Source organism: Siniperca chuatsi, linkage group LG3 (genome assembly GCF_020085105.1).
Source record: "Siniperca chuatsi isolate FFG_IHB_CAS linkage group LG3, ASM2008510v1, whole genome shotgun sequence".
Classification (NCBI taxonomy): domain Eukaryota; kingdom Metazoa; phylum Chordata; class Actinopteri; order Centrarchiformes; family Sinipercidae; genus Siniperca; species Siniperca chuatsi.
The window spans coordinates 17117043-17141873 of NC_058044.1; the positions used below are offsets into that span (position 1 = coordinate 17117043).

Below are 24831 nucleotides of genomic sequence, written 5' to 3' on the forward strand. Positions count from 1 at the left end.
GAAGAAGAAAAACCCACTTACCTCACAGTGTGATGCCCACGCTTACCCTCCACACGCTTCTTACTCACCAAACTTTGCTTCTCTTCCTTTGTTTCCTACCACTCAACTTCACATCACTTTTTCAGGTGTGTCATCTGGAGCGTTTCAGTGAGACAAGTGGTCTTGGCATCAGTCTGGAGGCTCGGGCGGGACATCACTACCTGTGCTCCGTCTTACCTGAGGGGCCCGTTGGCCAAAGCGGCAAGATCTTCACTGGAGACCAGATATTGGAGGTAACCAACTGATACTGATCCTTTTTTCCAGTTGCTCTGCAACTGACCCTTTAGTCATTTGATAAAGATATTAGGTCATGTAACATGGAATAAGATATAATCTGTGTGGGACTGATTATTTTGCCACATCTGTGGGATATACGTGTATGACTAATAAAAAGGCTCCCTCATGGATTATCTTTAGCTCACAGTACCATAATTCAGTCATGGTCCTGCTTTTTATTCAAGCAGTTAGCAACAATAGTCTGTTCTTTAAAGTGGTTAAAAGTTTTTACTTAAACCTTAAACCATACAATATAGTTCAGAGTTTTTTAGTAAACATGACACAATTTCAAGTACAGTATGCATCTTTTTCCCTTGAGGCAGCAAAAACAGTCATAAGAAGGTGGGTGTGAATATGTGTGCCTCTGTGCATTTGTGCTTGTACTGTAGGGGGAGAGCTTGCCCTCCTCCCCCTCCGCTGGGCAAGTTCACGCACCCACATGTATCACTCATCATGATGAGCAGTCTGATGAACTCTTGGACATGTACAGTAGCTTTGCTTGCGATACAGAAAACACTGCAAACTGGCTTGTGTCCTTTGTATCTTTGAGTGCACAGCCAACATCTGTGTCGCAGCTCAACCCTTTGATCTCCTTGAGATGACATCAGCGAGGCAAAGCCATTGTTCCGTTTTTAAATGAGCCCAGTTTAGTTACCGCTTTTAGCTTTAATTGTTCTTTGTGTGCCTTGATGTAATTGCTCCTTGAGAGCCAAAACTGAATCACTGAAAATATGAAATTTTAGGGCTGTCTGGCAGATTTAGTCATGAACACTCATACTCACACAGTCATTGCAAGAGTTACAGACAAATGTACAACGTCCAAAAAAATATGAACATATTGCATCTTTAACCTCTGATAATCAGTACAGCTGGGTTTTATCAGGTATTTTTTTCAAATGCTAAAAGCATGACTCAGCCAATCAATTCAATTCAATTCAATGTGCTTTATTGGCATGAGTGTAACAAAGACGTATTGACGTATTGCCAAAGCGTCTGACCATAGGAATATCTATTTTAGAAATACTGCATATATATTATTCCTGGCAGGTGAATGGGATCCCTCTCATTGGAGAGACACATAAGGAGGTTGTCAATATTCTGAAGGAGCTGCCGATGCGTGTTTGCCTGGTGTGCTCTCGCATTGTACCCCCTGCAATTCCCGACAGTGATGAGGAAGATGATGACGATGTCCGTCTCACCCTGAAAGAGCTGCTGGCAGAGTTCAATGACAAGGTGAAAGCACACATTGATGAAAGGATGAATGGAGGGATTAAGCATTAGTGGTTCAGTCTGTTCCCTTAAAACGAGATAAAACCACATTAGAATTGTTACACATCCTCTGCATTTGAAATGACACTCAAAAATGCCACTGACATGCTCTTTTTCTTGAAAATCAGTGTCATCTTCTGTGTCCTCTGTCTCCTCTCTGCTTGTCCCAGTTGGACCAGGGCTGTGTCATTCCCTGCCCTACAGCTGAGGACATCACCAAGCGTGGCGTGCCCCCCATGTCACCTCCTTTGGCCATGTGGGAGAGAGATGCTCAGGTGGTGGAGCTGGAGAAAGGCGAGTCGGGACTGGGCTTCAGTATCCTGGACTACCAGGTCAGAGACATGCCCCCGAGCCTTTCTACAAATAGAACAGACTGGGATAGGCTGCAGTCTAAGAATATCAGTGTCGAGTTGGATAGGGTGAACACTAAGTATTACACTACACTAAGCATGTGGACTTCTTGTATTCTGTATATTTGTGTGCTAAACTGTTGAGACTGGAAAGTGTTGTTGTTTTAAATTTTAGATTAAAAACACGTCCAATCTTTAGCAAAAGTCAGTGTAAAGAAATAGTAGCTTTACTACAGCTGCTTGCCCCTCTGTGAGACCACCCAATCCATTTGCTTTTCTTGAGTTAATAACAAGCTTGTGGTATAGACTGGTCATTTTATTCTGTTGTTTACCTGCATTAATCTTTCATTTTAATTCACAATGTATTATCTGTATTATCTTGCACTTATCTCAAATTTTCCATGTATATCTTGAATAAACCATCCTCTCCACCCTTATGTCGAACTCTAGGATCCAGAAGACGCCACTAAAACAGTTCTGGTAATCCGGTCCTTGGTGCATGGAGGTGTAGCAGATCGAGATGGTCGGCTGCTACCTGGTGACCGACTCATGTTTGTTAATGAAACTAACTTGGAAGGCTCAAGCCTGGATTATGCTGTACATGTCCTGAAATCTACCGGCTATGGCCCTGTCCACATTGGAGTTGCCAAACCATTGCCGGTATGTAAAGAGATGTAAATTTAAGTACTTAATTTAATATAAAAAGTAGTAAATACATTTTTGTGACATGAAATCTTCACCCAAAAAGGTTATAATCTGCACAACTGTGCACAAGTGGACGATGTGGATAACATCCTCATCCTGATATATTTTATTTGATGTTGCAATATCAATATAAATCATGATGAAGTAAATTTTCTTGAAAATCAAATGATAAATTGTTAATGTGTAATTGCTTCATCACAATAATGCAAAAAACCATAAAAATGCACTAGTGCTTCAAGGAATTCCTGTCCACAATGGCCTGATACACCCAGAATCATCAGAGGGAATACTATGAATACTATGGTATAAATGGTATGGCAGTAGACATATACCCATAAATTCAAAAGTGGATTATTTTTTTTCAGGATTTCATAAAATTCTTTACCGAAATTATATTTTATATTAATGAACTCGTAAAAAATAAAATTTATTTCCACAGATATGCAAGACAATTACTTAAATGTATGTTACATGTTAAATGAGTACAGTATTTCTTTTTGTTGTGGACTGTGGCTTAGTAACAAGGAACAGAGAATCCAGTTACAGGCCGTCTGAATTTTTAATGCACAATGCTCGACCACACTACAGATGGAGAGAGAAGGGGAGAGGAGAAGAGGGTGTCTAATTTACAGTCACCTTCTTTAGCCTGTTTGCTTCCATGTGAATTTACTCACTGTTAAGCACATATCCAGTTTTTTTTCCCTTAATTTCAATTTTGGAATTTTTTATTCTCAGCTGGAACTGTGTGGCAGCTTAACGCCGATCTCAGAGAGGAGTGTGCGGGCTTCCTGCGATGACACTGACAGCCACACTCAGGTCAGCCTGCTAGGTGAGGCAGGGGAGGCTAATACCAACACCAACACTTGTAACTCTGAGGACAACAGCATCATCCATCCGCGTTATACTACAACGGTATGTCATGCAACACAAAACGAACATCAGTAAAAAAAAAAAAGATTAATTTATATTGCTGGATTATTCTTTGTACATACTTTTTGCTCACTTTTTAGCTTTTGTAGTTAGAAAAACAGTAGAACTTTGGTCCACAGGAGAGTAAATGGCCGTTTGTTTGTCTCTTAACATTTGGCTTGACTATAGTTCAGAGTTTGTCCATTTCTTTATAGCACCAGTTTTTCTGTGTATACTGGGTGCAGAAAACAGATCTGAAATAAATAGAATTGTCACAATCCTTGTTGAAATTCACAAGTGTAAAATGTAATATTTTGTTCATAAACATTAGCTAATTTATTAGCTAGAGCGGGTCGTCCACCAATCAGAAAGTCGGCTGAGACGGCTTCCCTCAGTCCACATGTCGAAGTGTCCTTGGGCAAGACACTGAGCCCCAAATTGCTCCCGAGGGCTGTACCTTCGGTGTGTGTGTGTGTGTGTGTGTGTGAATGATTAATTAGTTTCTTTGTACTGATGAGGAGTTGCCATCAGTGTATGAATGGGGTGAATGCTATATGTAGTGTGTGAAGCTCTTTGAGTGGTCAGAAGACTAGAAAGGCGCTATTCAAGTACAGTCCATTTATGTTTATGATTATCATCTAAGGATTCTTGTAAATGATTCATGCTTGATGCTTTAGACTCAGCAGGACAGTGCAGTGACAGTTACAGTAACACTGCAGCAGCTTGAATCTTGCAGTCCATCACACAGGAAGCATTGCTCATTACCATGCAAACCTGAGATTCTGTGGGTAGCCATTTTAGCTGCTCTAAAGGAGATTACTATGACAGTGTCTGCTCTCTCTCTTCTCGCTCTATAGTGGGGAGCTTAGAGCTGGCTGTATCGGTATCACTGGGTCAGATATAGAGAAAGTGCTCAGTGTCAAAGACTTGTTCCTCTAATGTGGCCTCAACTCAATCCTATTGAGGCAGCCCTTTGTACTTGCTTTTGCTTAACTACCAACAATTGCCTGTCAATGAAAAGTCTGTACTGCTTACATGACATTGGCACCTGGTGTAGCACAAGGACATACAGTACTGCCTCAATGTCTCCCACACATACACACTCACAAAGAGACTCAGAGTAGCAAGTGTCAGTGTGTTCTCATCAAAGACAGGCCTGTTGCAAAGGTAGTTTCAGAACTTCAGTGTTTCTTGTACTTTCAATGAAGGTTTAAAGACGATCGTTGCCCTTTTTCTTTGGGAAGTGCCCGGAGGGACCAAAGAAGTCTACCTCTCTGCATGTTTTACATCTCAGAATTACTCCAAAGGCCTTCACCTTGGAGAGTTAATAGTTGTTTGAAATCATTTTTGTCTCACACCAGAAATCTGATTGGTTGTGATGATATCAGTTTAGATATCAGAGGATGAATTCTAATGACTGCGGTGATCCTCTGACTTTTCCTCTAGCACTACACCCTCATGTACTTTGTATTTCCTGCTAATTAGCACATGTTAGCATGCTAACTGTAGACTTTTACTCTTGTTTTATGTATTTGTTGCCCCACCTTTATGCTCTTACTCATTCATGCCCTCTGCTGTCTCTCTCTTGGGAAAACCAGCTGCGTCATCGTTTCAGCATCATGGAAGACGACGATAGGCAGCAAGCGCCACCTCTGCCCCCCCGCACCAGCTTTGAGAGGACAATCACTGTTGTCCGGGGCAACCGTAGCCTTGGTATGTTCTCCGTCTTTCTCATGGTGATGGTGTCTTGGTGTTTGTACGTCGCTGGCATAGCGATAATGACGCTAATAGGCGGTGGTGATGACGACTGCCCTGAAGAGAAGTGGTGAAGTGAAGCTCCTCATACCTAAAGGAGGAGATGATTACTGTGTGTGTGTGTGTGTGTGTGTGTGTGTGTGTGTGTGTGTGTGTGTGTGTGTGTGTTTGTCCGAGAGGCTAGTATGGGGGTCAAAGTAAGGTGAAAAAATATTAAGAAGTAATATTAAAACCAATTATTATATTTTTACTTGAATGTTAAGCTAAATATATTTGTTTTTATACTCCAGGGTTGAGAGTACATTGTCTTTACTGCTCCAAGAGCAAATCCAATGTTTGGCTATTCAAACATGACAGGGAGAAAACAACAGGGTGTAAGGCGCTCCTGAACTTTCATCTAAGGGCACTATGCAAAGCATAAAGGAACAAACTAATTTGTATGCTGGTAACGTGTTTTAATAAGGCACCACACAACCTGTGTGTGTGTGTGTGTGTGTGTGTGTGTGTGTGTGTGAAAGTTTAAAATTATGTAAATGTTTTTAGGTAGAGAAAATCAAGGTCATAACCTACAGTCTGTGTGTCACTGCATTCTTTGGTTTTCATCTGTTTAAAATATTGTAGGTCTTCTTGCTGAGATATTTAATGTAGCATGGTTTTCTGGAGGGTTTACAGATTTTCTGTGTTTCTGGTTAATTGAAATATATTTGAATTTGAAGCAAAAGCTTTAGCTTGGGCAGAGTTATGGTCTGTATTTGTAAGTCCTCAATACTGGGGATTTTTTTATGAGCAATAGTATTGTAGTACAATATTTTCTTGTACTACTTTACACTCTTCCTATTATTAGGTGCCATGTACAATCCTAGTCATTGTGTAACTATGACTTTATGCCCAATTTAGGAGATGAGACATGCTAACATGTACAGTATGTACAGTGTATGGTTGGTTTGTACTACATGGACTGCATGGCTTTTAGAGCAGGGTGTTAAAGGAAAAGGTTTGATGGACTAAAATGGGGTCTTTTTTCTTGCCTTGCTCGTCTAAAAACATGAATATAAACAGCCTTTAGAGGTCTTTGCTTATTCTTGAATGGTGTGAACCTATTGCACTTACTGTAAGTTTGTGGTACCCTAAAGAAGTTTTGTTGAGGTCAAAACAAATAGGAATCAATACAAATATGGAAATTTTCATGTGGGAATTTACCATAAATTATTATTTAGTTGTAACTTGTATTTTGATGCTGTGTATTTCAACACGTGTTACTTCAGACTTCCTCTCATGTCTTTGAAATGTGTGTCTTCTGTTTGTTTTGTCAGTGTCAGTAGCTGGGTCTCCAGTCGATTGTATTCCAGGCACTATGATTGTATTGTAATTTGAATGTAATACCAAAAAACAATAAACTATTTATTTGATCAAAAATAAGCACAAAGTCATTTCTTTGACCAACTTCAAATTATGTACGACCATAGTGTTGTGGATGTGCATAGTCCTCTATAAGATAGCAATGTAATATGTAAGTGCCATAGACTAGACTTCCTAATTCGCTGTGGCCTTCCCTGTCTGCAGTGTGTGTATATGTGTGTATGAAGTGTGCACATATGTGTGTGTGATGCCTGATTTACCTGCTTCTGCCTGTTTGCATTAAGTGTTTGTGTAATCCGCCTAGTGTCCACTTTGATAAAGCCAAGGTCAGGTGTTTGTGTGACTGGCATGTGTTACCCCTCTAGTCACCTGTGCCTGTAGCCTATGTGGGTGTGAGTGTGAGTGATTGTGTTTGTGCACCTTATGCGAATGTGACTGTGAAGGATGGTGCTGTGTAAATGTCAAGCATGTGTAGCCATGTTTGTGTGCTAATCTGCCTAGTGTCTGTCTTGATTATGCTGATTATGCCACTGTCAGGTGTTTGTTTGGGCGACTGTCTGTTTGGCATGCATTCAAAGCAGCCTTAGCCAACCCTCCACTCACCTGTGCTCAAGTGTGTGTGTGTGTGTGTGTGTGTGTGTGTGTGCGTGTGTGTGTGCGTGTGTGTGTGTGTGTGCATGTTGGCAGGGATGTCGGTGAGTGCTATCAAGGACGGCTCAGGCATGCTGGTGTGCAGTGTGGTCCAGGGGGGCTCTGTTAGCCAGGATGGCAGGCTGGGGGTTGGGGACGCCATCTTGGCCATCAACGGAGAACCTACCTCCAACCTGACCAACGCCAGGGCCAGGGCCATGCTCCGCAGACACTCTGTCATAGGGCCCGAGATGAGGTGAGGAGTCAGTCACTGTTCAGGAGCTTTACAATATATAGAGTGTTATTTTCTGGGCTGAAATAAGAACAGGTGATCCTTACTGTTACATCATGGTGTATCTCACACAACTCTATGAAAGCTCTTACGAGCATTTTAAAGTTTTCTCACTCAGCATCACTGAGCTTCCACTGGATCACCTGTTCTCCATAATTCTCAGTCTGTATCAAAAAGCAGTTGGTGGCTGGATGTGCAACACTGTGTGTGTCATCCTCTTTACAATGGCTCAAGTGCTGCTTGAATCTTCACATTTCTTAATCGTTGCAGAGAAAGACCACTGGCTCTGACACCCCACATGACATCATCAACTACAGTCACAGCAGTAAATGTTTTGCTAATTTTGACAGTAGCAGGAGAGATTTTTTTGTGTTATTTAGTGTTTTTTGTTTAGCAAAAAATTAAAAGCAAAAACTTAATGTTAACAGAATTATTATGGGCAGTTTCTACTGTATGCAGTGATGTTACTAGGCCTTTTTCACAGCAGACATTTTGACTTGTCATGGTAGTAAAAGCACAGGTGTTACTAATAACATTAACAATGGCTTCATTTTAATGTTCCAGTGACAGTGTCACAGTGAGCCAGCATGAACAATATCAGGATCCTGAAAATAAAGCAGCTGAATGGAATTCAGCTATCATTAACATTATTATTTACACCTGTGCTTTTCCTACTGTGATATGTCAAAATGTCTTCTGTGAAAAAGGCCAATGGCTTGAAGACCCCACAGCACACCCAGACAGGTGTTTTCACTTATTCTGGCTAATTTGACATCTGCTCTGGCTGAAGGTGGGCAGAGCTATGTTGGATTTACATGAGATCACCATGACAAATGATAAAGGGGTAACGCTCCAACCCTAATAGGTGTGATAAAACTGGTAGAGGGTTGGAGAGATTTCATTGAAGCACAGTCTGTACATGCCCACCAGTCCTTAGATCAGGCACATTAAGTTAACACCTGTATGACATACAGGAAACTCACAAAATTGAGTTTTCTTATATGGGACATATTTTATTGTGGTGTTCTTCAGTATACAACTCTACATCATTACACACAGAAAACATAATGGCTGGGGCTTCAGTATCTCTAGAATTGTGAATTCATCTTAACATAATCTGCCCTATTCTATATAAATATCATTGTTTCATATTTAGGGTCCCATATTTATTTGTGCCTTGCAAAATCAGTATGCTGGAAAAGCCAGTCTTGACTCAGTGTTAGGAAACTATCAATAAGCTATCATAGGAAGTGAACTGCTTTCAAAAGCAATTAGAAGAACAGATTTGATTTGTCATGATGATTCCCAACCCCCTACACACCCAATGTTAGTGATTCTCCTAATCCAATGCATCTCTAACTGTGCCGCTAAATATTGGTATATTGAAATTTGTGACATATATTTAAAAAAAATGAAATACATATGTTTGAATAATATCATCATCTTTATCTCTGTATATAATCAATTTTGAGCTCCCTTTGTTGAAAGTTTACACAACTACACATCAATCAAATGCAACCTGTCACCACACAGTGCTGTGCCTTTTAACGGCTGTTACTACCTCGCAAACAATGTGCAACCAATTGTGCAGGTTATAATGTAGCTGATAGCATGTGGCTAAAATGTTACACATAACATGGTATCCTCACTTTGGGACCTGCAAATAGGCTGAAGTGGCCACAACTTAAGACACAAAAAAGGCCCTGCATTGGGCCCAGCATTAAATTAGGATGTGTGGGCAGAAAACAGATTCCAGTCAGTTATTTAGCACATTTATTTATATTACATTCATATACACTTTCCCTCATTTCATAGTTTAAACACGTCTTTTCTTGAAAAACGACAAAGCCAGAGTTCTTAGTTTAGAGAGAATGTAGAAAGGTCCTTTGGGAATACAGAGAACAATCAACCACTGAAGGAATAAAGTAATTGAATACTGCTCACGTTTTCTAGATCTACCCATGCAGATCTTGACAGTCTGTGTGTCTCGAATGAGTGAGTATATGTATATCATAAATATAGATATGTGCTCTCCGCAGTCACAAACATGAGTTTCACTGCATCATCACGTATAAATGATCTTGTCTCACTTTGGATCTCCATTACCACCTTGTTTTTGACACTGCAGTCGTAGTTGACTGAGGCACTGCAGTCATGTTAAATTAGATTAGATGATGAAATTTCAAAGATTGCCTGAGGGGAAACTGGGTAAATTATTACTTGTTCTAACATCAGCATTTATGGCTCCACATTGACAATGCTTGTTTGGCTGATTGGAGATGTGCCCCACCTCCACCACCCTGTTGCTCTGCAAAACACCCACCCTCTCTCTCTCTCAACCCCTCTGTCTCTTTATCCCTTTCTCTCTTTTACAGGCACACACACACACACACACTAACATACACACATACACAGCCTTTCAATGGTCTAACCTCCAAAAACACCTTTTTCCTGCGATGGGAAATATCTGAATAATTCATCACTCAATTCACCTTGAACAGTGCGCTTCTGAATAAAAAGGCATTTTAAAGAGCCTCTCATAGATGCACACACAATACACACAAAGATGAACACACACATGTATTCTGTCTTTCTCTATCACATGCACACACACAAAAAAACACTCTCCCACACACACATGCTCACACTGCCTCCTCCTGACAGCACTGCAGACAAACTAACACAGAGTGGAGGCAGTTGAGTCGCTTTGGCAATCTCAGAATAAGACAGACATAGAAGGGTGAGGGCTTGTCACTATCAAAACTGCCTCTGTTGAGACAAGACAGGCTGTCCACACTTCTCAGTCACAACAGCTTAGCGTAGAAGACCTCCATATTCAATCTGCCACCATGAGAACAGAGAAATTGGCTCTTTCAGCTGATTCAAACAGCATGTCTACTGGAAGCGTAACAAAAGAATGGAAGTGGGGGGTGCTTTAATGATGTCCTTGACACTTAAGTTAAATGACATAGCTTAGATAGATCCAGGCTTACGCAAAATAACTTTTTATCAGAAATGTTGTGTTTCAGAAAGGCTTACAGCTGTCTTGAATCAGAGATGCATCTTTTAGTGACATTAAAATATACATTTAGTCACATTTTTTTATTCTTATATCAGCTGCAGTACAAGCAGTGTTGATGGAGTGGGGCACATCTATAAGTTCAGAGCACTTAAAAACATTTGACATGTAAGACAGCAGGTGGTTGTTTTTAAGGTGAGATAATAGTTATTTAGCATTGCTAAGCATTGCTTTAGGTGTCCAGCTTTCCCCTCTCATATTTGGTGGTGCATAATTGTTGATGGTTAAAAACTGTCTAATGATGTACCACAACTTGCGTGAGCTTTAGAGATGCTAGTAGGCAGATTTTTGTAACTGGACAGAGCAGGCTAGCTGTGTCCAGTCTTTATGCTAAGATATGCTAACCGGCAGCTTCATAGTTACAGTACAGACATGAGAGTGGTATCAAACTTCTTATCTTGCTCTCAATTCAAAAGCAAATAAAAGGGTTTTTTCCCAAAATGTCAGACTTTTAAACCATAACATTCCTTTATTCTCTCCTTCACTGGCAGAGGTAATGATCCACCTATCCTGTATAGAAACCATTTGCTAAGTGCCATGCCATTTGTCTCGTTCCTTGTCATCGCATTAGTCCTTGTTAGGTGTTGAAAGTTAAATAAATGTGCAGCTGTGAAAACAGAATGATGGGAAAACTTCAGTCATATTAATATTTAAAACATTTTCACCCCACCCCCACATTTGTTTTACCACATTCCCCGACCCTTAGCATAACCTACGTCCCAGCCCATCAGGTGGATGAGTACCGTACTCATCTGTGTTTACCCCCTCTGGCATCCACTGAGGCAGACAGCGCGTCTTCATCATCCACCCCACCAACCCCTTCTCCAGAACCTGCCTCGGTCCCATCAAGATCCCCCGGTCCAGTCAGAGCCATAGCTCCAACTCCAGCTTCATCCACCCTCAAACTCTCTGCCTCAGTCAAATTTAAAGCTGCAGCTCCAGATCCAGCAGCAGTCCGAACGTCTGCTTCATTCAAATCTCCATTCAGAGGCCCAGCCATGCTCGCTACCATCACCCCGACCCCAGACTCAAGGTAATGTAAGATCCAGAGGTCTCAGCCTATTATTTATGGTCACCTAATCCCTACTCTGGCCACAGAGTCCAAGATAAACCTGTAACAGGGTTTATTAGACTTAAAGGCTCCAGCTTTATTACATGTTGATATGTTTTCTGCAGAGAATTCAGACTATGAAATAGCTATACATTGTGCCTGATGTGAGTTCTTCAACGTGTTAACCTTTGGCTTTTGATATTTATAGCAGTCGGGGTTTTATTACTGTAACAAATCACACATTTCAGTTACCTAGTAGCTGAAGTCATACTAATGATCTGAGTTATTATCTGACAGTTTAATTAACCATATCCATGAGGAAACAATGTGTTTCAGTATGCAACCAGCTCACTCTGAGTCTCTTCCACTCCATACTTTCTCTTCTCCATTCTTCTCTGTGGTAAAGGCAAAAGCTTCTCTGAATGTTGAATCTCTGAGTTATATTTAGCTGTTCGCTTATGGATCTCAGTGCTGACTGTCAGCGAAAATGAATTGTTTCGCTTCTGTCTGTCCCTGCTTTCGCTCCATCTTCGTGCCTCTGCCTTTCTCCTCCCTCACACACCCCCATTTCTCTCTGCAGCCTTTTCTTCACTCTTATCTTTCAATACATTGTCTTTGTCTCTTTCTCTGCTAGACTTCTCTCTTGACTCTTTGTCTACATCCGGCTCTCATCTCTCTCTCCCTCGGTCATCTTGCTCTTTTCCCTTTACCTCATTTTCCCCCTCCTCCCTGCCTTGGTCCTATCCCCCTCTCCTGGTCACTGTTCTTCAGCCCTGGTGGAACCATTTGTTCTGCCCTCTTCTGTAACTTAACTGGCTATAGGCTCCTGCTGCGCAGATAGCACCACTATCACTCACCTCCATGGGCTTATTACAGCCCTCCACCGTTAAATATATTCATGAAAAATTCTCTCCTTCTCTACCTCTTTCTTCCACCCACCCACACACACACACACACACACACACACAAACACATGCACACACATATACAGTGTATATATACAGAGATACCGCATATATGTATTAACACTCACATATACACACACATAAAGACACTACCTTACTGTGACCTCGCTGGCAGAAAATGTGTATTTTCAGGGCTATTTGCACCTAAAGCAGTGTATCTTCTCAAGGCCCGCCAATATAAGTCACTATTGGCCATGTGTCACAGTGTGTCAGGACTTGAAAAAATAACCAAGTTACCTTGTTACCCACAGCAATTCTGTTAGTGTGATCTAGTCGAATGCTATTTATTTCACAGCGTGAAGGCTGCAACTAATGATTATTATGACTAAGGATTCATCTATAGATATGTATTTTTTGTATTGTTAGACTATAAAATGTCAAAAAATGTGGAAAATGCTTATCAGAGCTCAAAATGATGTCTTCAAATATCTTGTTTTTTTAGTCTAAAACCCACAAAACTTTCAATTTACAGTGACATAAAACATGGCATGTTTGCTTGTTAATTGAGTTAAACAATTAATAACAGAATTATTGTCAATTCATTTTCTGTAAATTGACTTATTAATTGTTGCAGCTCTACACAAAATACTATTTGATCAGTTAAAGTATAGTATTATTAACTGAATGCATATTTGTTCTGATTAAAACAATTTTATGTCCAGAGAGTTAACTGTTGAGGAAAATGTTAACATTTTGAGCATAGACAATGGTGTACGTAATCATCAGGTTTTCCATTCAGCATCACACATTAATTCGATATTATTTCTGTTTGCATGTTTTCTGACCATCAGTTGGCAGATCCCAAAATCTCTATCTCACAAGAAGAAGGAGGAAGGAAAAGAAGATGGAGAGATTGTGGAGGAGAAAAAGGACAGGAGTAGTGCAGATGGGAAAGTACCAACACTGGAGGTGGAGATAAAGGTAGACGGTAAAGAGGAGGAAGAAGAGGAGCTTATTTCTCATACCTCAGTGTCTTGGGATCAACCCAGAAGGTTGGTGAATCAGTGTCTTTTTTTTTTGGTCATCAGATTTTATTCAGATTTTCTATATTTTCCCTTTTTTCAAAACTCTGCCCACAATGTCCTTTATCCTCTCACTGCCAGAGAAGGCTTAGCAAAGTCCTAGTGTGCTCAGGTTATGTTCACAGGAGGGGTAGAGCAGCACAGCGCAGACTCAACACGCTCATATTTCTTAGGCCCAGACAAAGCGACTACTTTCACAACCTGTATTTATCGCATTTATGACTGCATCCCACTTGGATATATCACATAAGCTGCACTGCATGCAAAGACCAGCTTTTGTGTGTCTCTCCCTGGCAGGTATAATATTCTATTGTTCTGACTTTAATCTCTGAAACTCTATCCACAGCCCTAAGCAGCGGATAGAAGAACGAAAGAAAATAAAAAGCACACCCATTGGATTAATTCTCCTTCTTATGCATTTTTATAGTAATATTTCAAACCAAGTAGGTCCTCATCAGGCATACAGAAGACAGACATTCATCATCACTGTACCTGTACCGTAAGAAGGATTTTCAGCTCTACAATATGTGTGGATGTTCCTTATATCCTGCTTTGTGTTCCAGTGTGCGGCTGACTCGAGCACTGGGCCAGTCCCTGGGTATCAGCATAATGGGAGGCAGAGGCATGGGCCGGAGAATGAGCAGTGGAGAGATGATGAGGGGAGTCTTCATCAAGCACATCAGTCCCGACAGCCCGGCAGCACATAATGGCACCCTCCGGACTGGAGACAGGATACTAGAGGTATGCGTGTGTGTTTGTTCTTTGCTGTGTGTGTATTGCAGAGATAGAGGAGGAGAAACACTTATTGTACCTGTATATATGCTACTGCATGAGAGCCTGTGAGTGCCAGAGAGACTGAAAAGTGGGGAAAATGGGATTGTGTGTGTTTGCTGCATGAGCATGTGTTCATACACTGTATACTGTGTGTGTGTGTGTGTGTGTGTGTGTGTGTTGTGGTATCCTGTAATCTGGTATTGTTTTTGGTCTCTGTTGTATTGAAAGATGATGATTTGATGGTAATTTGATATAATGATGAACAATCCTGTTGCTTAAATAACCAGAAACCATTATTCACTCCAATCCATTATCTACTGTAGGTCCAAGGTTCAAAGTTCAGCTTTATTGTGATTATACAATACAGGATTGCACAATGAAATGCAATTGTACCCCCCTCCATGCTACACACACAGAAACTTTTTAAATATAACAAAGAAACTGAACTTTTAAAATGCAAGTGTGCATCACTGAAGGCAACACACTCATAATACTTTTTAAAGATGTTTTAGTTGCAAAATTTTTTCATACAAAGTAATAGTGCACACTGTAATTTGTCAATGTACCAAGACCTCAGGACAACAGCTAGCGATATGGAGGTTGGCTGCTAGCCAAGTTCTACAAACTTTTTTTTCTCGCCCCGGACAAACTCTGTAGAACTTCAATACAACGCGCAACTTGCTGCCAACAATATTGTTATGCAAGTGTTGTTTGAGTAATACAATGTCTTGGTGCTTACCTCGAACCCGCATTGTATCAGTCTTCTTTCTGTCTGCCTCTTTTGCCTCCGTTGTCTCTTTTTACCGGAAGGTGTGCACGCACATGCACACACACACACACACGCGCGTGCAGAGTAACTTTTCTTTTGTAGCACGCCACTACGCTTAGTACAATGAATGCTGCCTCCACCCGACCGAGTGCAATTAAACAAAGAAAAGTATGAACTTGAACGTGTCTCGATGACAATTTTTGGGGGGGTCAAATGTACATTGGGGGGACGTTTCCCCTGGTCCTCCTTGGCAATTACGCACATAAATTACATGTGCTTAAATTACATGTGATTAAATTAATCCTAACCCACTGACAAAAGAACTCATGACACATTTTAAGGAGCACTATTAGACCACCATTAGACATCAGATTTTTCCATATCATGTATACCAAGGTAGCTATCTCTTTAATATCTCAGGTTGAATTGGGTCATTGGAGACTACGTTGCAAATGAATGAGCAGGTCTGCTTTAAGACAATATGGGATTTACAGGATTGACACATCATTGCGATTCCTTGATTATTTAGGTAATTTCACTAGATTCACCTAAAAACCGACTTTCTATTTTATATTTGATCTATAAACAGTTTCTCAATTTAGTTTCCAAAAATGTGGAGGATTTTATCTATATTGCACACTCCTATTAGCCCTGTCATGACACATATCAGTTAAAAAAGAAAAAATATATAGTTTTTGTCCAATATCTGCTGTGTGTGTTGACTTGGCCAAGGTGTGCGGTGTGGACCTAAGAGATGCCAGCCATGAGCAGGCGGTGGAGGCCATCCGCAGGGCTGGAGACTCTGTGGTCTTCCTGGTCCAGTCCGGACAACACAGATCTCAGGTACTGCATCTCAGAAAACAGCCAAAAAAAGAGCACATTTCTTCTGGCTTAGAATGCACTGTGCAATGTATATTGAGGTATGCATACATTACATTGTGTAACACTTGAGTCTCTTGAGGCTCCAGATTCTTTCACACTGATGTTCGATACTCAGCAAATGCAAGGAGAAGGTGACGTGTATATTCTATTGAATTCCATCAGAAGTTTCAGCAATGTTGTGCGTGGGAGTTTGTAGCATTACAATGTGATGTCCTCTGGACACAAAGCATATTGAACAAAGGTATCTTTGACTAAAAACCTATCTAGAATCATATAACAAAACACATTGGATGCACAATTTGAAGCATCTGTGTTCCACAGTTATATAGATATTCATCTTCCTACTCTGCATCTTGTGTTTCGCCCACAGTCCCCGATGCTTACCAACCATGAGAGACTAACTCCAACACCACAGTCCAACTCACACAGCAGCAAGGTAACACTGCACTAGATACTTTGAGCTTCACACTGCGGTTTTCTATTTCAGAGAGATAAATGTTGTGTAAAGTTTACACCAACCTTGAGACAATGATAGTATAGTATAGAAAATGATATGCACTGAAATATATATTGTATACCGCCCTACAAAGTCAAAGAGCAGTAGCTACTTTTTTGTGTTTTAAAGGTTGTGATTATTACTTAAGACTTCATTGGAATAGATTACAAGCTGTGAAATAATTTTTCTGTTTCTGTTCCCACACAGTCACTTGGATATGTATGCCTGTAGTGTATAGAGAATGTTATGTATACACTATATTACATATGTAGTGATGAGTCATTAACACCTACATGGTATTCCACAAAGAATGAAGAAGGGTTTTTTGAGAGGTAGATTGCTGTTTTGGTGGTGATGTGTATAGGACTATATCTGTGTTTCCCCTCATGATCGTAGGAAGCAGAGACTCTCAGTGGTCTGTTCCTTAGTCTCTCCCCTACAAACCCCTTCATTCCCACCCCCTTCAAGGTTAGTACACTGTTGTGTGTGTGTGTGTGTGTGTGTGCGTGTGTGTGTGTGCGTGTGTGTGTGTGTGTTATCATGGGTATGCAGCATCTTAAAAGCAGCCTCGCATTAGCATTTGCGCTAAGCCAACTTCCAAAAATTTAATTAACGTGCATATTTGTAGATAGAACCCTTGTAGTTCAAAGTCCCTTGCAGCTACCTTGTTTGTTTAAACCCTTTGTTTTTCTTTTTGGTGGAGATGCCTAACACTCTAAATAGACAGTGCATTCTTTTGAAGTTATTTTTCCATGCACTTGTAAGTTGGTTACAAAATAATGCATGATTCTGGTCATCTTTCATGTTATTTTTAGCTGATGTGTTCATTAATTCATCCTGTTCGTCAGTTTTTCCCACTGCTACATCAAGCACACTGAACAAGCCTCAGGGGTAGTCCAACGCATGCCTGAAGGACCCCTGAGGCATCTCCAACTCTGCCTGTTCAATAATGCAAAACTTCTCCCAAGGTACCTTCGCCAACATCAGATAGAATGGATCGGAGAAGCCCCATAACTGCCACAACACCAATCACAGCGGCAGCTGAAGATGAGAAGGACACTGGCAGGAGTAAGTCTGCATCATAAAGACGTCACACAGACATGCACAGGGATCCTCTTAAGTGTAAGGAGCAGGAGCTGTGTGGCGATTTTAGTGTAGTGGCCACCTTCACACAGTGCAGGTCACGTGATGCCTTCTGGCCCAGAGAGACTTTGTGCATCCATTACAAAAGAAAAAGCTGTAACACACAAACAAAAATGGCATGAGTCTCGCACACATTCAGAAATTACACTTTGAATTATCCCAGTTTGGAACATTATTCAAATGTCCATTATTTGAAAGCCACCAAGAGCCATATGAGCAAATCATTTTAATGCCATTCTCATATGAAGCCAGTTGGCCAGGCCCAGACTTTAATGAAAATGCATTATGAGCCAAGAATGCAAAAGCCTAAAAAAAAATCTGTACAGTATGTCCTGAGAGAGCAACTTTCTTTTGTATGATTGGGTTTTAGTTGTTCCGATGAGAACTTTCAGTCTGTTCTTTGGCACAAAAAAACTGTTATTTAGGTTTAAGTTTTATCAATTATTTTGTTTGCTCAATGTACATACAGTATTAAAAGTACTCCATGGAGTTTTCTTGTAAACAAACAAAGTTTCTGTTTACATTCAGTGTTACTCATCAAAATGCATTGTGTGAATCCTTGAGGTCTAACAAATGTTTTGAATATATTTCTTTCCACATAAAACATTTTCAGGTCCGATCTTCTTTGCTAGCTTGCAGTCTTCTTCTTCACTGCCTTTGTTGGCATATAGTTATGTTTGTTGGCATGTTACTGCCTCCTGTATCAGTGAAAGGGTGTTAAAAACTGTTAGCAGGAATGTGTAATATGCTCGAACAAACAAAATAGGGACCCACTCAAAAAGCATTGATCCATAGCGTTACTAGTGGTCAAAAACTCCATAGAGCACCTTTCGGTATGTGACCATGCTTATTTACACATACTGTATGTAAATCTGATTCACGCAAATATTTGTGCGCATATGAACAAGTACATACACATGGATATAGCCATGCACACATAGACAAATTACACACACTCAGACACCCACACATATATATATAACATCTATTTTAGAGATACAGTACATGTACGCACACTCACACACACACACACACACACACATACCTCTTCTCTCGGCATGATCGTACACCCTCAATCCACATACAGTCATAGTGTATATGTGCATTGTACAGAAACACAGACATCCTTCACCTTTCCCTCAACATGACTGACATCATCCCTTCCAGACAAATTGCAGCAACACACACTCACACACAAGCTCCTCTAGGGTGTAATGTTTCCTCTCCACATGAAGTGTCAGTCATTACATGGAGCATTCCACACTTTTTTTGGCATACCCATCATATCCTCCTCCTAACAGCCTCCTGTTTGTTAACGCTGTCTCTTCTAGAAAAGATGCTTCAGCGTTATGGCAGCCTGTCTGGGAAGCTCCATATGATTGAGCTGGAGAAGGACCCTGCAGCTCACGGCCTGGGAATCAGCCTCACAGGGAACAAGGATGGTTCCAGGGCCCGCATGAGTGTCTACGTGGCGGATATAGACCCTCAAGGACCTGCTGGTTTAGACGGGAGGATATGGGTTGGAGATGAGCTACTGGAGGTAAGGAGGAGAGTAAATGGGGACAGTAAGGGTTAGGATGGTTTGAGATTAAGAGATGGGAGGGTTTTTAGGGACAGAGTCAAAATTGAAAGCAGCAAAAAGAGAGCAGTGGGTTGTGGGTACGAGGCATGGATGAGTGCAGAGCGTTGAGTACCTGCACAGTAGATTTATCAGACAAATTACCATTTGAAGGATGGTTGGTACTGGGCTGGATTCTTGCAATGAGCAATCGTGTATTAGAGATGGTGAGGAAAATTGAGGTAGAGGAGCGGCTAATGGCTGAGAGGGGGAGGGGAGTCAGAAGAAGATGGCAGAAAGGCAGATTAACGTTGAGATTGATGGGATAAAGGAAAATATCGGTGAGGACATAGTGCATGATGTGATTTTTCTTCTAGATCAACGGTCAGATCTTGTACGGCCGGAGTCACCAAAATGCCTCCACCATCATCAATAACACTCCGTCTAAAGTCAAGATAATTCTCATCAGGTAACATGCAGAGAGATTTTCTGGTGGCATTTACATTTCTCCCAAACCTTTAGTAAACAGGATATAGGTGTTGATGACCAGCTCAGGGATAATACCAGGTTTTGTTTTGTTTTACTAGGAAAAAAGCAGCTCTGGGTCAAATGACTCAGGGATCCAGAACAGAGTGTGAGGATGCAGTCGACTCCCAGACAGACTCTGCAGAGCGTGGAGGATTATCCAGAGACGTTCAGCACATCATCCTACCTCAGGTACAACACCTTCAGTAAATCTTGGCATTAACCATTGTCAGGCCTCCAGCTGCACATATCTAGCAGCTCAAGCAGCCGGTTGAGTGGTAGCAGATTCTTATTGTAGCAAAAACAGTCTTGATACTAGAGGAAATATAATGACTTTCCCACAACATGGTAAATATAATGGCAAATCCAGATCTTATATACGGCACTGCTAGCTTAGCTGCTGCTTAGCTTCACTAACTCTTGGTTCAAAGTTACAGTTTGTTGTGTGCTTTTTTTTAAATCTCCCTCCAGGATCACGTAGGTCTTGGTCTCTGCCTGGCAGAGGAGGAGTCCAAGGAAGGACTGGTGGTCAAGTCCCTGATTCAGCACGGCACCGCCAGTAAGGTGCGACATCATCAGTAGCATCATCATAATCTTCAGCACCTTCATCAATAACATAAATATGTTTTCTTTATAGGAATTCTATTCCTTTGTGCAGACTCCATACTATTACTGTATCTCAAAAATGTTGGTGTCATTTGTACACTTACCTATAATGTGTATAAATCATCACTTGTCATTTATTACGAATATGCAACCATACTTTTACTTTAGTAGAAGTACTAAAGTATTAAAATGTACTTGAAGGCAATAGAGTGGCCCCTGTCAGAGTGTTCTATTGTACTTTTGGATTATTATTACTGGTTATCATTAAGAAGTAAACAACTTTAATAATGTTAACTACTATATCTATTGTTGGGTAGTTTAATCTATAACAATGCCTATTTTATAATGGTCATATGTTTTATATGTAAAATCTTGATCTTCAAAGTGACTATATCTGTCCAAAAAATGTAGTGGAGAAAAAAGTACAATATTTGCCTCTGAAATGTAGTTGAGTAGAAGTAAAGCAGCATACAATGGGAATACTCAGGTAAAGCACGAGTAGTTGAGTAAATGCACTTTGTTACATTCCACCAATGCGGAATTTCAGAAATAACCTGCCCTTTTTTTAACTCAAAGATTATTCTCTGTAGTTTGGGTTTTTTTTTTCTTATGAGGATTTGTCATCTCAGTGATTTTAGCCTACATGACAGTAGACATCATCCTAATCATTACTTTGGAATTATTTCAGCACACAGGTTGCACAAAATTTCATCAGATTTTTGCATCTATCGAGCCTCAATAGCTTGACTGTAACTTTGGCAATCAATAATCTATCAGAATAAAGAGGCATGAATGAGCGCCACATCACTGTACAATGCAGCTGTAAACTGTGATGTGATGGCTCTAGTCTCTTCGTATTTCTGGTAATATTTAAACCAGATTAACCTCGAGATGATGGTTGGCAAGTTTTGAAGTGATGTCGTCATGTACTAATTTGCTTTCATGTAGGGCCCCAGGCAACAGTTATTCAGATATTTGTCCAGAGGGTGTGTTTGATTTTTAATCTCACTTCCTCTGCATCCTTCATACATTTTCATACATTTTGCTCATCTTCCATTTTTTATTCATGTTTCTGTGTGCAGGATGGCAGGATAAAGGTTGGAGACAGAATCACAGCAGTAGGTGATGAACCTGTGGCAGGACTGTCAGTGTACAAGGTACAAACACACACACACACACACACACACACACACACACACACACACACACACACACAATATGCACTTCAAGGTCAAGCTGATTTAATGATTAATGACTCACATGTCTTCTCTGTATGCAGGTGTCCAATTTGATTCTCAAACACCGGGTCACTGTCAAGCTCTCCATCAGCCGCTCCAAGAGTCTCTCCTCCTCCTCCTCTTCTTCTCTACCTCTCCCGACAGCTCTTTCCTATCCCTGCTCTCTGTCTCCTGCTTCCTCCCTAACCCTTCCTGTCTCCTCCTCCTCCTCTTCCTCTGTCAATACCATGCAGACCTTGCCCATGGGGAGGTCTGATTGGCTAGGATCAGCTCCCACAATTTCTGACCCCCTGAGCTGCCCAGTTATGGCTGGCAAGGAAACCACCATAGAGATTTGTAAAGGAAATGTAGGCCTGGGCCTCAGCATCGTAGGAGGATATGACACTCTGTTGGTGAGAGCAGCCAATTGATATTTGACATCAACATTTCATTTAACATTATTAGGTAAAGCCACATTTGTTATCTTTGTTTATGAAATGCATTGCAAAGCCTACCTGGAAATAAGGTGAAAGTGAAAGTCAGTGGAAGTGGTGATGCTGTATTGTGGAAATAACTTCTAAGTTTTGATATTTAAGTGCATGGTGTTGTCTGAATTACTAAGTAGTACAATGCTGATTAAATTTAGCTGAATCGGATTCTCTGTAATAATAAGAGTGTTTTCTGATTTTTCCACTAGGGGGCAGTGATAATCCATGAAGTAAATGATGGAGGAGCAGCACAGAGAGATGGAAGGCTGCAGGCCGGAGACCAGATATTAGAGGTATTATGGGTACACACAAACAAACCATTATGTATTCATTTGACTGAGTCAGAGTCACAGTTTTTAGTGTTTATCCAAATCTGTTGTGATTAGATGGCATTCCATTATACCATAATGCAATGCTGATGGTATTGGTCTATATTGTTTTCATGTTTTTTTCCCCAACCCAGCAACAGAGAACTATTTCTGTGGGCACATGACCAAAATATAATTGCATTGTTTAATTTTGGTGATCAAAATTAAAGCCAAGGCTTGTATCTTTATTCCATCATTGTCAAGTGAATGCCATGTATCTCCAACTTTTGATACTAATATATAAATATTGTTGTTAATTTCTCATTTCTTTAATAAGGACAACAAACAGTAGTCAACAGTTCTGTAAATGTGCCAGTGTTAGCTTGTCGGCTAATTTTAAACTGCAGTCCTTTGGCAAAATGTTCTAAAACCAATGACGTGACAGGTTAAGAAATACAAACATAAGATGAAAAGATGCTGAAATGATGATGAAAGCAACAAAATCAGCACGCACATAACAGTGCACAAATCATGCAGAGCAACAGGAGGCAGCAAAACATTGATGATTTAAAGCATAACATGCATGTAGATTGATGATATGGCCCTCAATGTAGCCATTAATCATGATAAAGCACTCCTTGTATTTGGTTGTAAAATCCATCTGCTGTTTGTGATATACAAATACAGTTGCTCCTTATCTCTCCTAACACTCGTCATACAACCATGGCCTGTCTCCATCTCTCTCACTTCCTAAAGGTAAATGGTATAGACCTGCGTCAGGCCACTCACGATGAGGCCATTGGCGTGCTGCGGCTAACCACCCAGCGTGTTCACCTGTGTGTCTTCAGGCACCAGGAGGCCTACAAGGAGGAGGACCTGTGGGACGTCTTCAGCCTGGAGCTGAGGCCTCGTCCTGGAGAGGGGCTGGGGTTCACCACTGTGGGGAAGAGGTATATGCATAACGTTTATTAACAAATGAGGAGCCTCCCATTTATTTTGTACCTTCAGGTATAAATGTCTGACCAAATTTTATTGCACTGTAGGCTGAATGACATGGGGCATTGTAGTTCAAATCATACATGTAGCCTCCTAAAGCCAGCCTAGGTCTTGCAAGGCCAGTTTTATATGTTTTACTGTAAGCCAAACCAATAGAAGAGGTTGATGATGACGTCAACATGCAGCATTGAATTTGTAGTCCAAACACACCACCTTTCAACTCTTGTACCTTGTGAAGATGAGAAATAAAGTAGACCATTGCATTTGCTGAATCATGCCACTATATCCACTTTTTGTTGATAAATTGAAATTAGCTGTTTCCAGAATGCCAGTTTTGCTAGAATATGGCAGTGTTTTTATAAAACAATTGGACTTAAGCAGGAAAGGTTCATATTGATGTTTCAGTGAAAAAGAACACTTGCCACTTGAACAAGTGGTTTAAGTTAAGTGGTTTGGTTTAAGGCTAATCAGGTGGCACACAATGTAATATTTATGTATGTACCTATTGATAAAGCCTCTGAACTAAGCACAGCTTACCAATCAGGTCCAGTGTGGTCTTACCAGACCTAAACCAAATTTGCAGGCTGGATGTGTGAATTGAACTTAACCACAGTCAAACTCATGGTGTGTTCTTCATTTTAAAATATCAAAAAGACTATGAAGACTGATTTATTCCCTCTCACTTGATAAGGCAAAAAAAAGTCCAAAATTCTTTTAGCATCTATCATATTTACAATTTATTTTTCTTTTTGATGTAGTATCAGATGGTATCATTTACTTTTATACATTTCAAAAGTGTTTTCATTTTTGAATTGTTATTTTTGCGTTTTTATTAATTGGCCCATTTCCTCACTGCAGTGAAGACACGGGACACATTATTTGTAAGAGTTTAGGTGCAGATTTTCATGCAGCTTCATGTATTTGCACAATCAAGTGTGATGTCATGCAAAACGGCAGGCTTACAGGTCCCATAATTCATTCAATAAGCGTGGAACAGACACAGTTTTTGACCTCTGTTTTCTTCCAATAGTAATGACACGGGCATCTTTGTGTCGGATATCGTCAGAGGGGGCGTAGCGGATTCAGATGGCAGGTTGTTGCTAGGTGACCAGATTCTGTCAATTAATGGGGAGGATGTCCGTGCAGCATCACAGGAACATGCACAGAAGCTTCTACAGGTCTGACACATTCACACTTACACATACAAAGTCTATAAACTAATTAGTAGTTGGTTATGCATTTTTTATGGATTCATTATTCTTATGTGAGATGTGTCACTTTTGCTCTCAGAGCTGCAGTGGAACGGCCCACCTGGAGGTGGCTCATTTTAAAGCCGGGCTGCAGTACTCACAGCGGAGCCAGGTAAAC

At 40.7% G+C, this 24831-nt stretch overlaps 1 protein-coding gene across 7 annotated transcripts in view; it reads left to right on the forward strand.

Annotated features, from left to right (window-relative positions):
* Positions 1-24831, forward strand: part of si:dkey-92j12.5 (multiple PDZ domain protein) — a 39482-nt gene that overhangs the window by 9071 nt on the left and 5580 nt on the right. For 2 of the 7 annotated variants that reach the window (XM_044189065.1, XM_044189066.1), the window contains exons 14-38: positions 126-272; positions 1363-1548; positions 1755-1916; positions 2385-2594; positions 3375-3551; positions 5147-5261; positions 7350-7548; positions 9538-9579; positions 11370-11696; positions 13471-13671; positions 14265-14442; positions 15977-16087; positions 16497-16562; positions 17019-17090; positions 17591-17690; positions 19097-19305; positions 19701-19792; positions 19911-20040; positions 20320-20412; positions 21537-21611; positions 21734-22084; positions 22369-22452; positions 23224-23417; positions 24494-24641; positions 24754-24825. In XM_044189065.1, coding sequence (XP_044045000.1) covers positions 126-272; positions 1363-1548; positions 1755-1916; positions 2385-2594; positions 3375-3551; positions 5147-5261; positions 7350-7548; positions 9538-9579; positions 11370-11696; positions 13471-13671; positions 14265-14442; positions 15977-16087; positions 16497-16562; positions 17019-17090; positions 17591-17690; positions 19097-19305; positions 19701-19792; positions 19911-20040; positions 20320-20412; positions 21537-21611; positions 21734-22084; positions 22369-22452; positions 23224-23417; positions 24494-24641; positions 24754-24825 — 3741 coding nt within the window. Of the gene's footprint in view, positions 1-125; positions 273-1362; positions 1549-1754; positions 1917-2384; positions 2595-3374; positions 3552-5146; positions 5262-7349; positions 7549-9537; positions 9580-11369; positions 11697-13470; positions 13672-14264; positions 14443-15976; positions 16088-16496; positions 16563-17018; positions 17091-17590; positions 17691-19096; positions 19306-19700; positions 19793-19910; positions 20041-20319; positions 20413-21536; positions 21612-21733; positions 22085-22368; positions 22453-23223; positions 23418-24493; positions 24642-24753; positions 24826-24831 lie in introns of those variants that run through there. The other 5 variants (XM_044189071.1, XM_044189069.1, XM_044189068.1 and 2 more) reach the window with 5 other exon arrangements.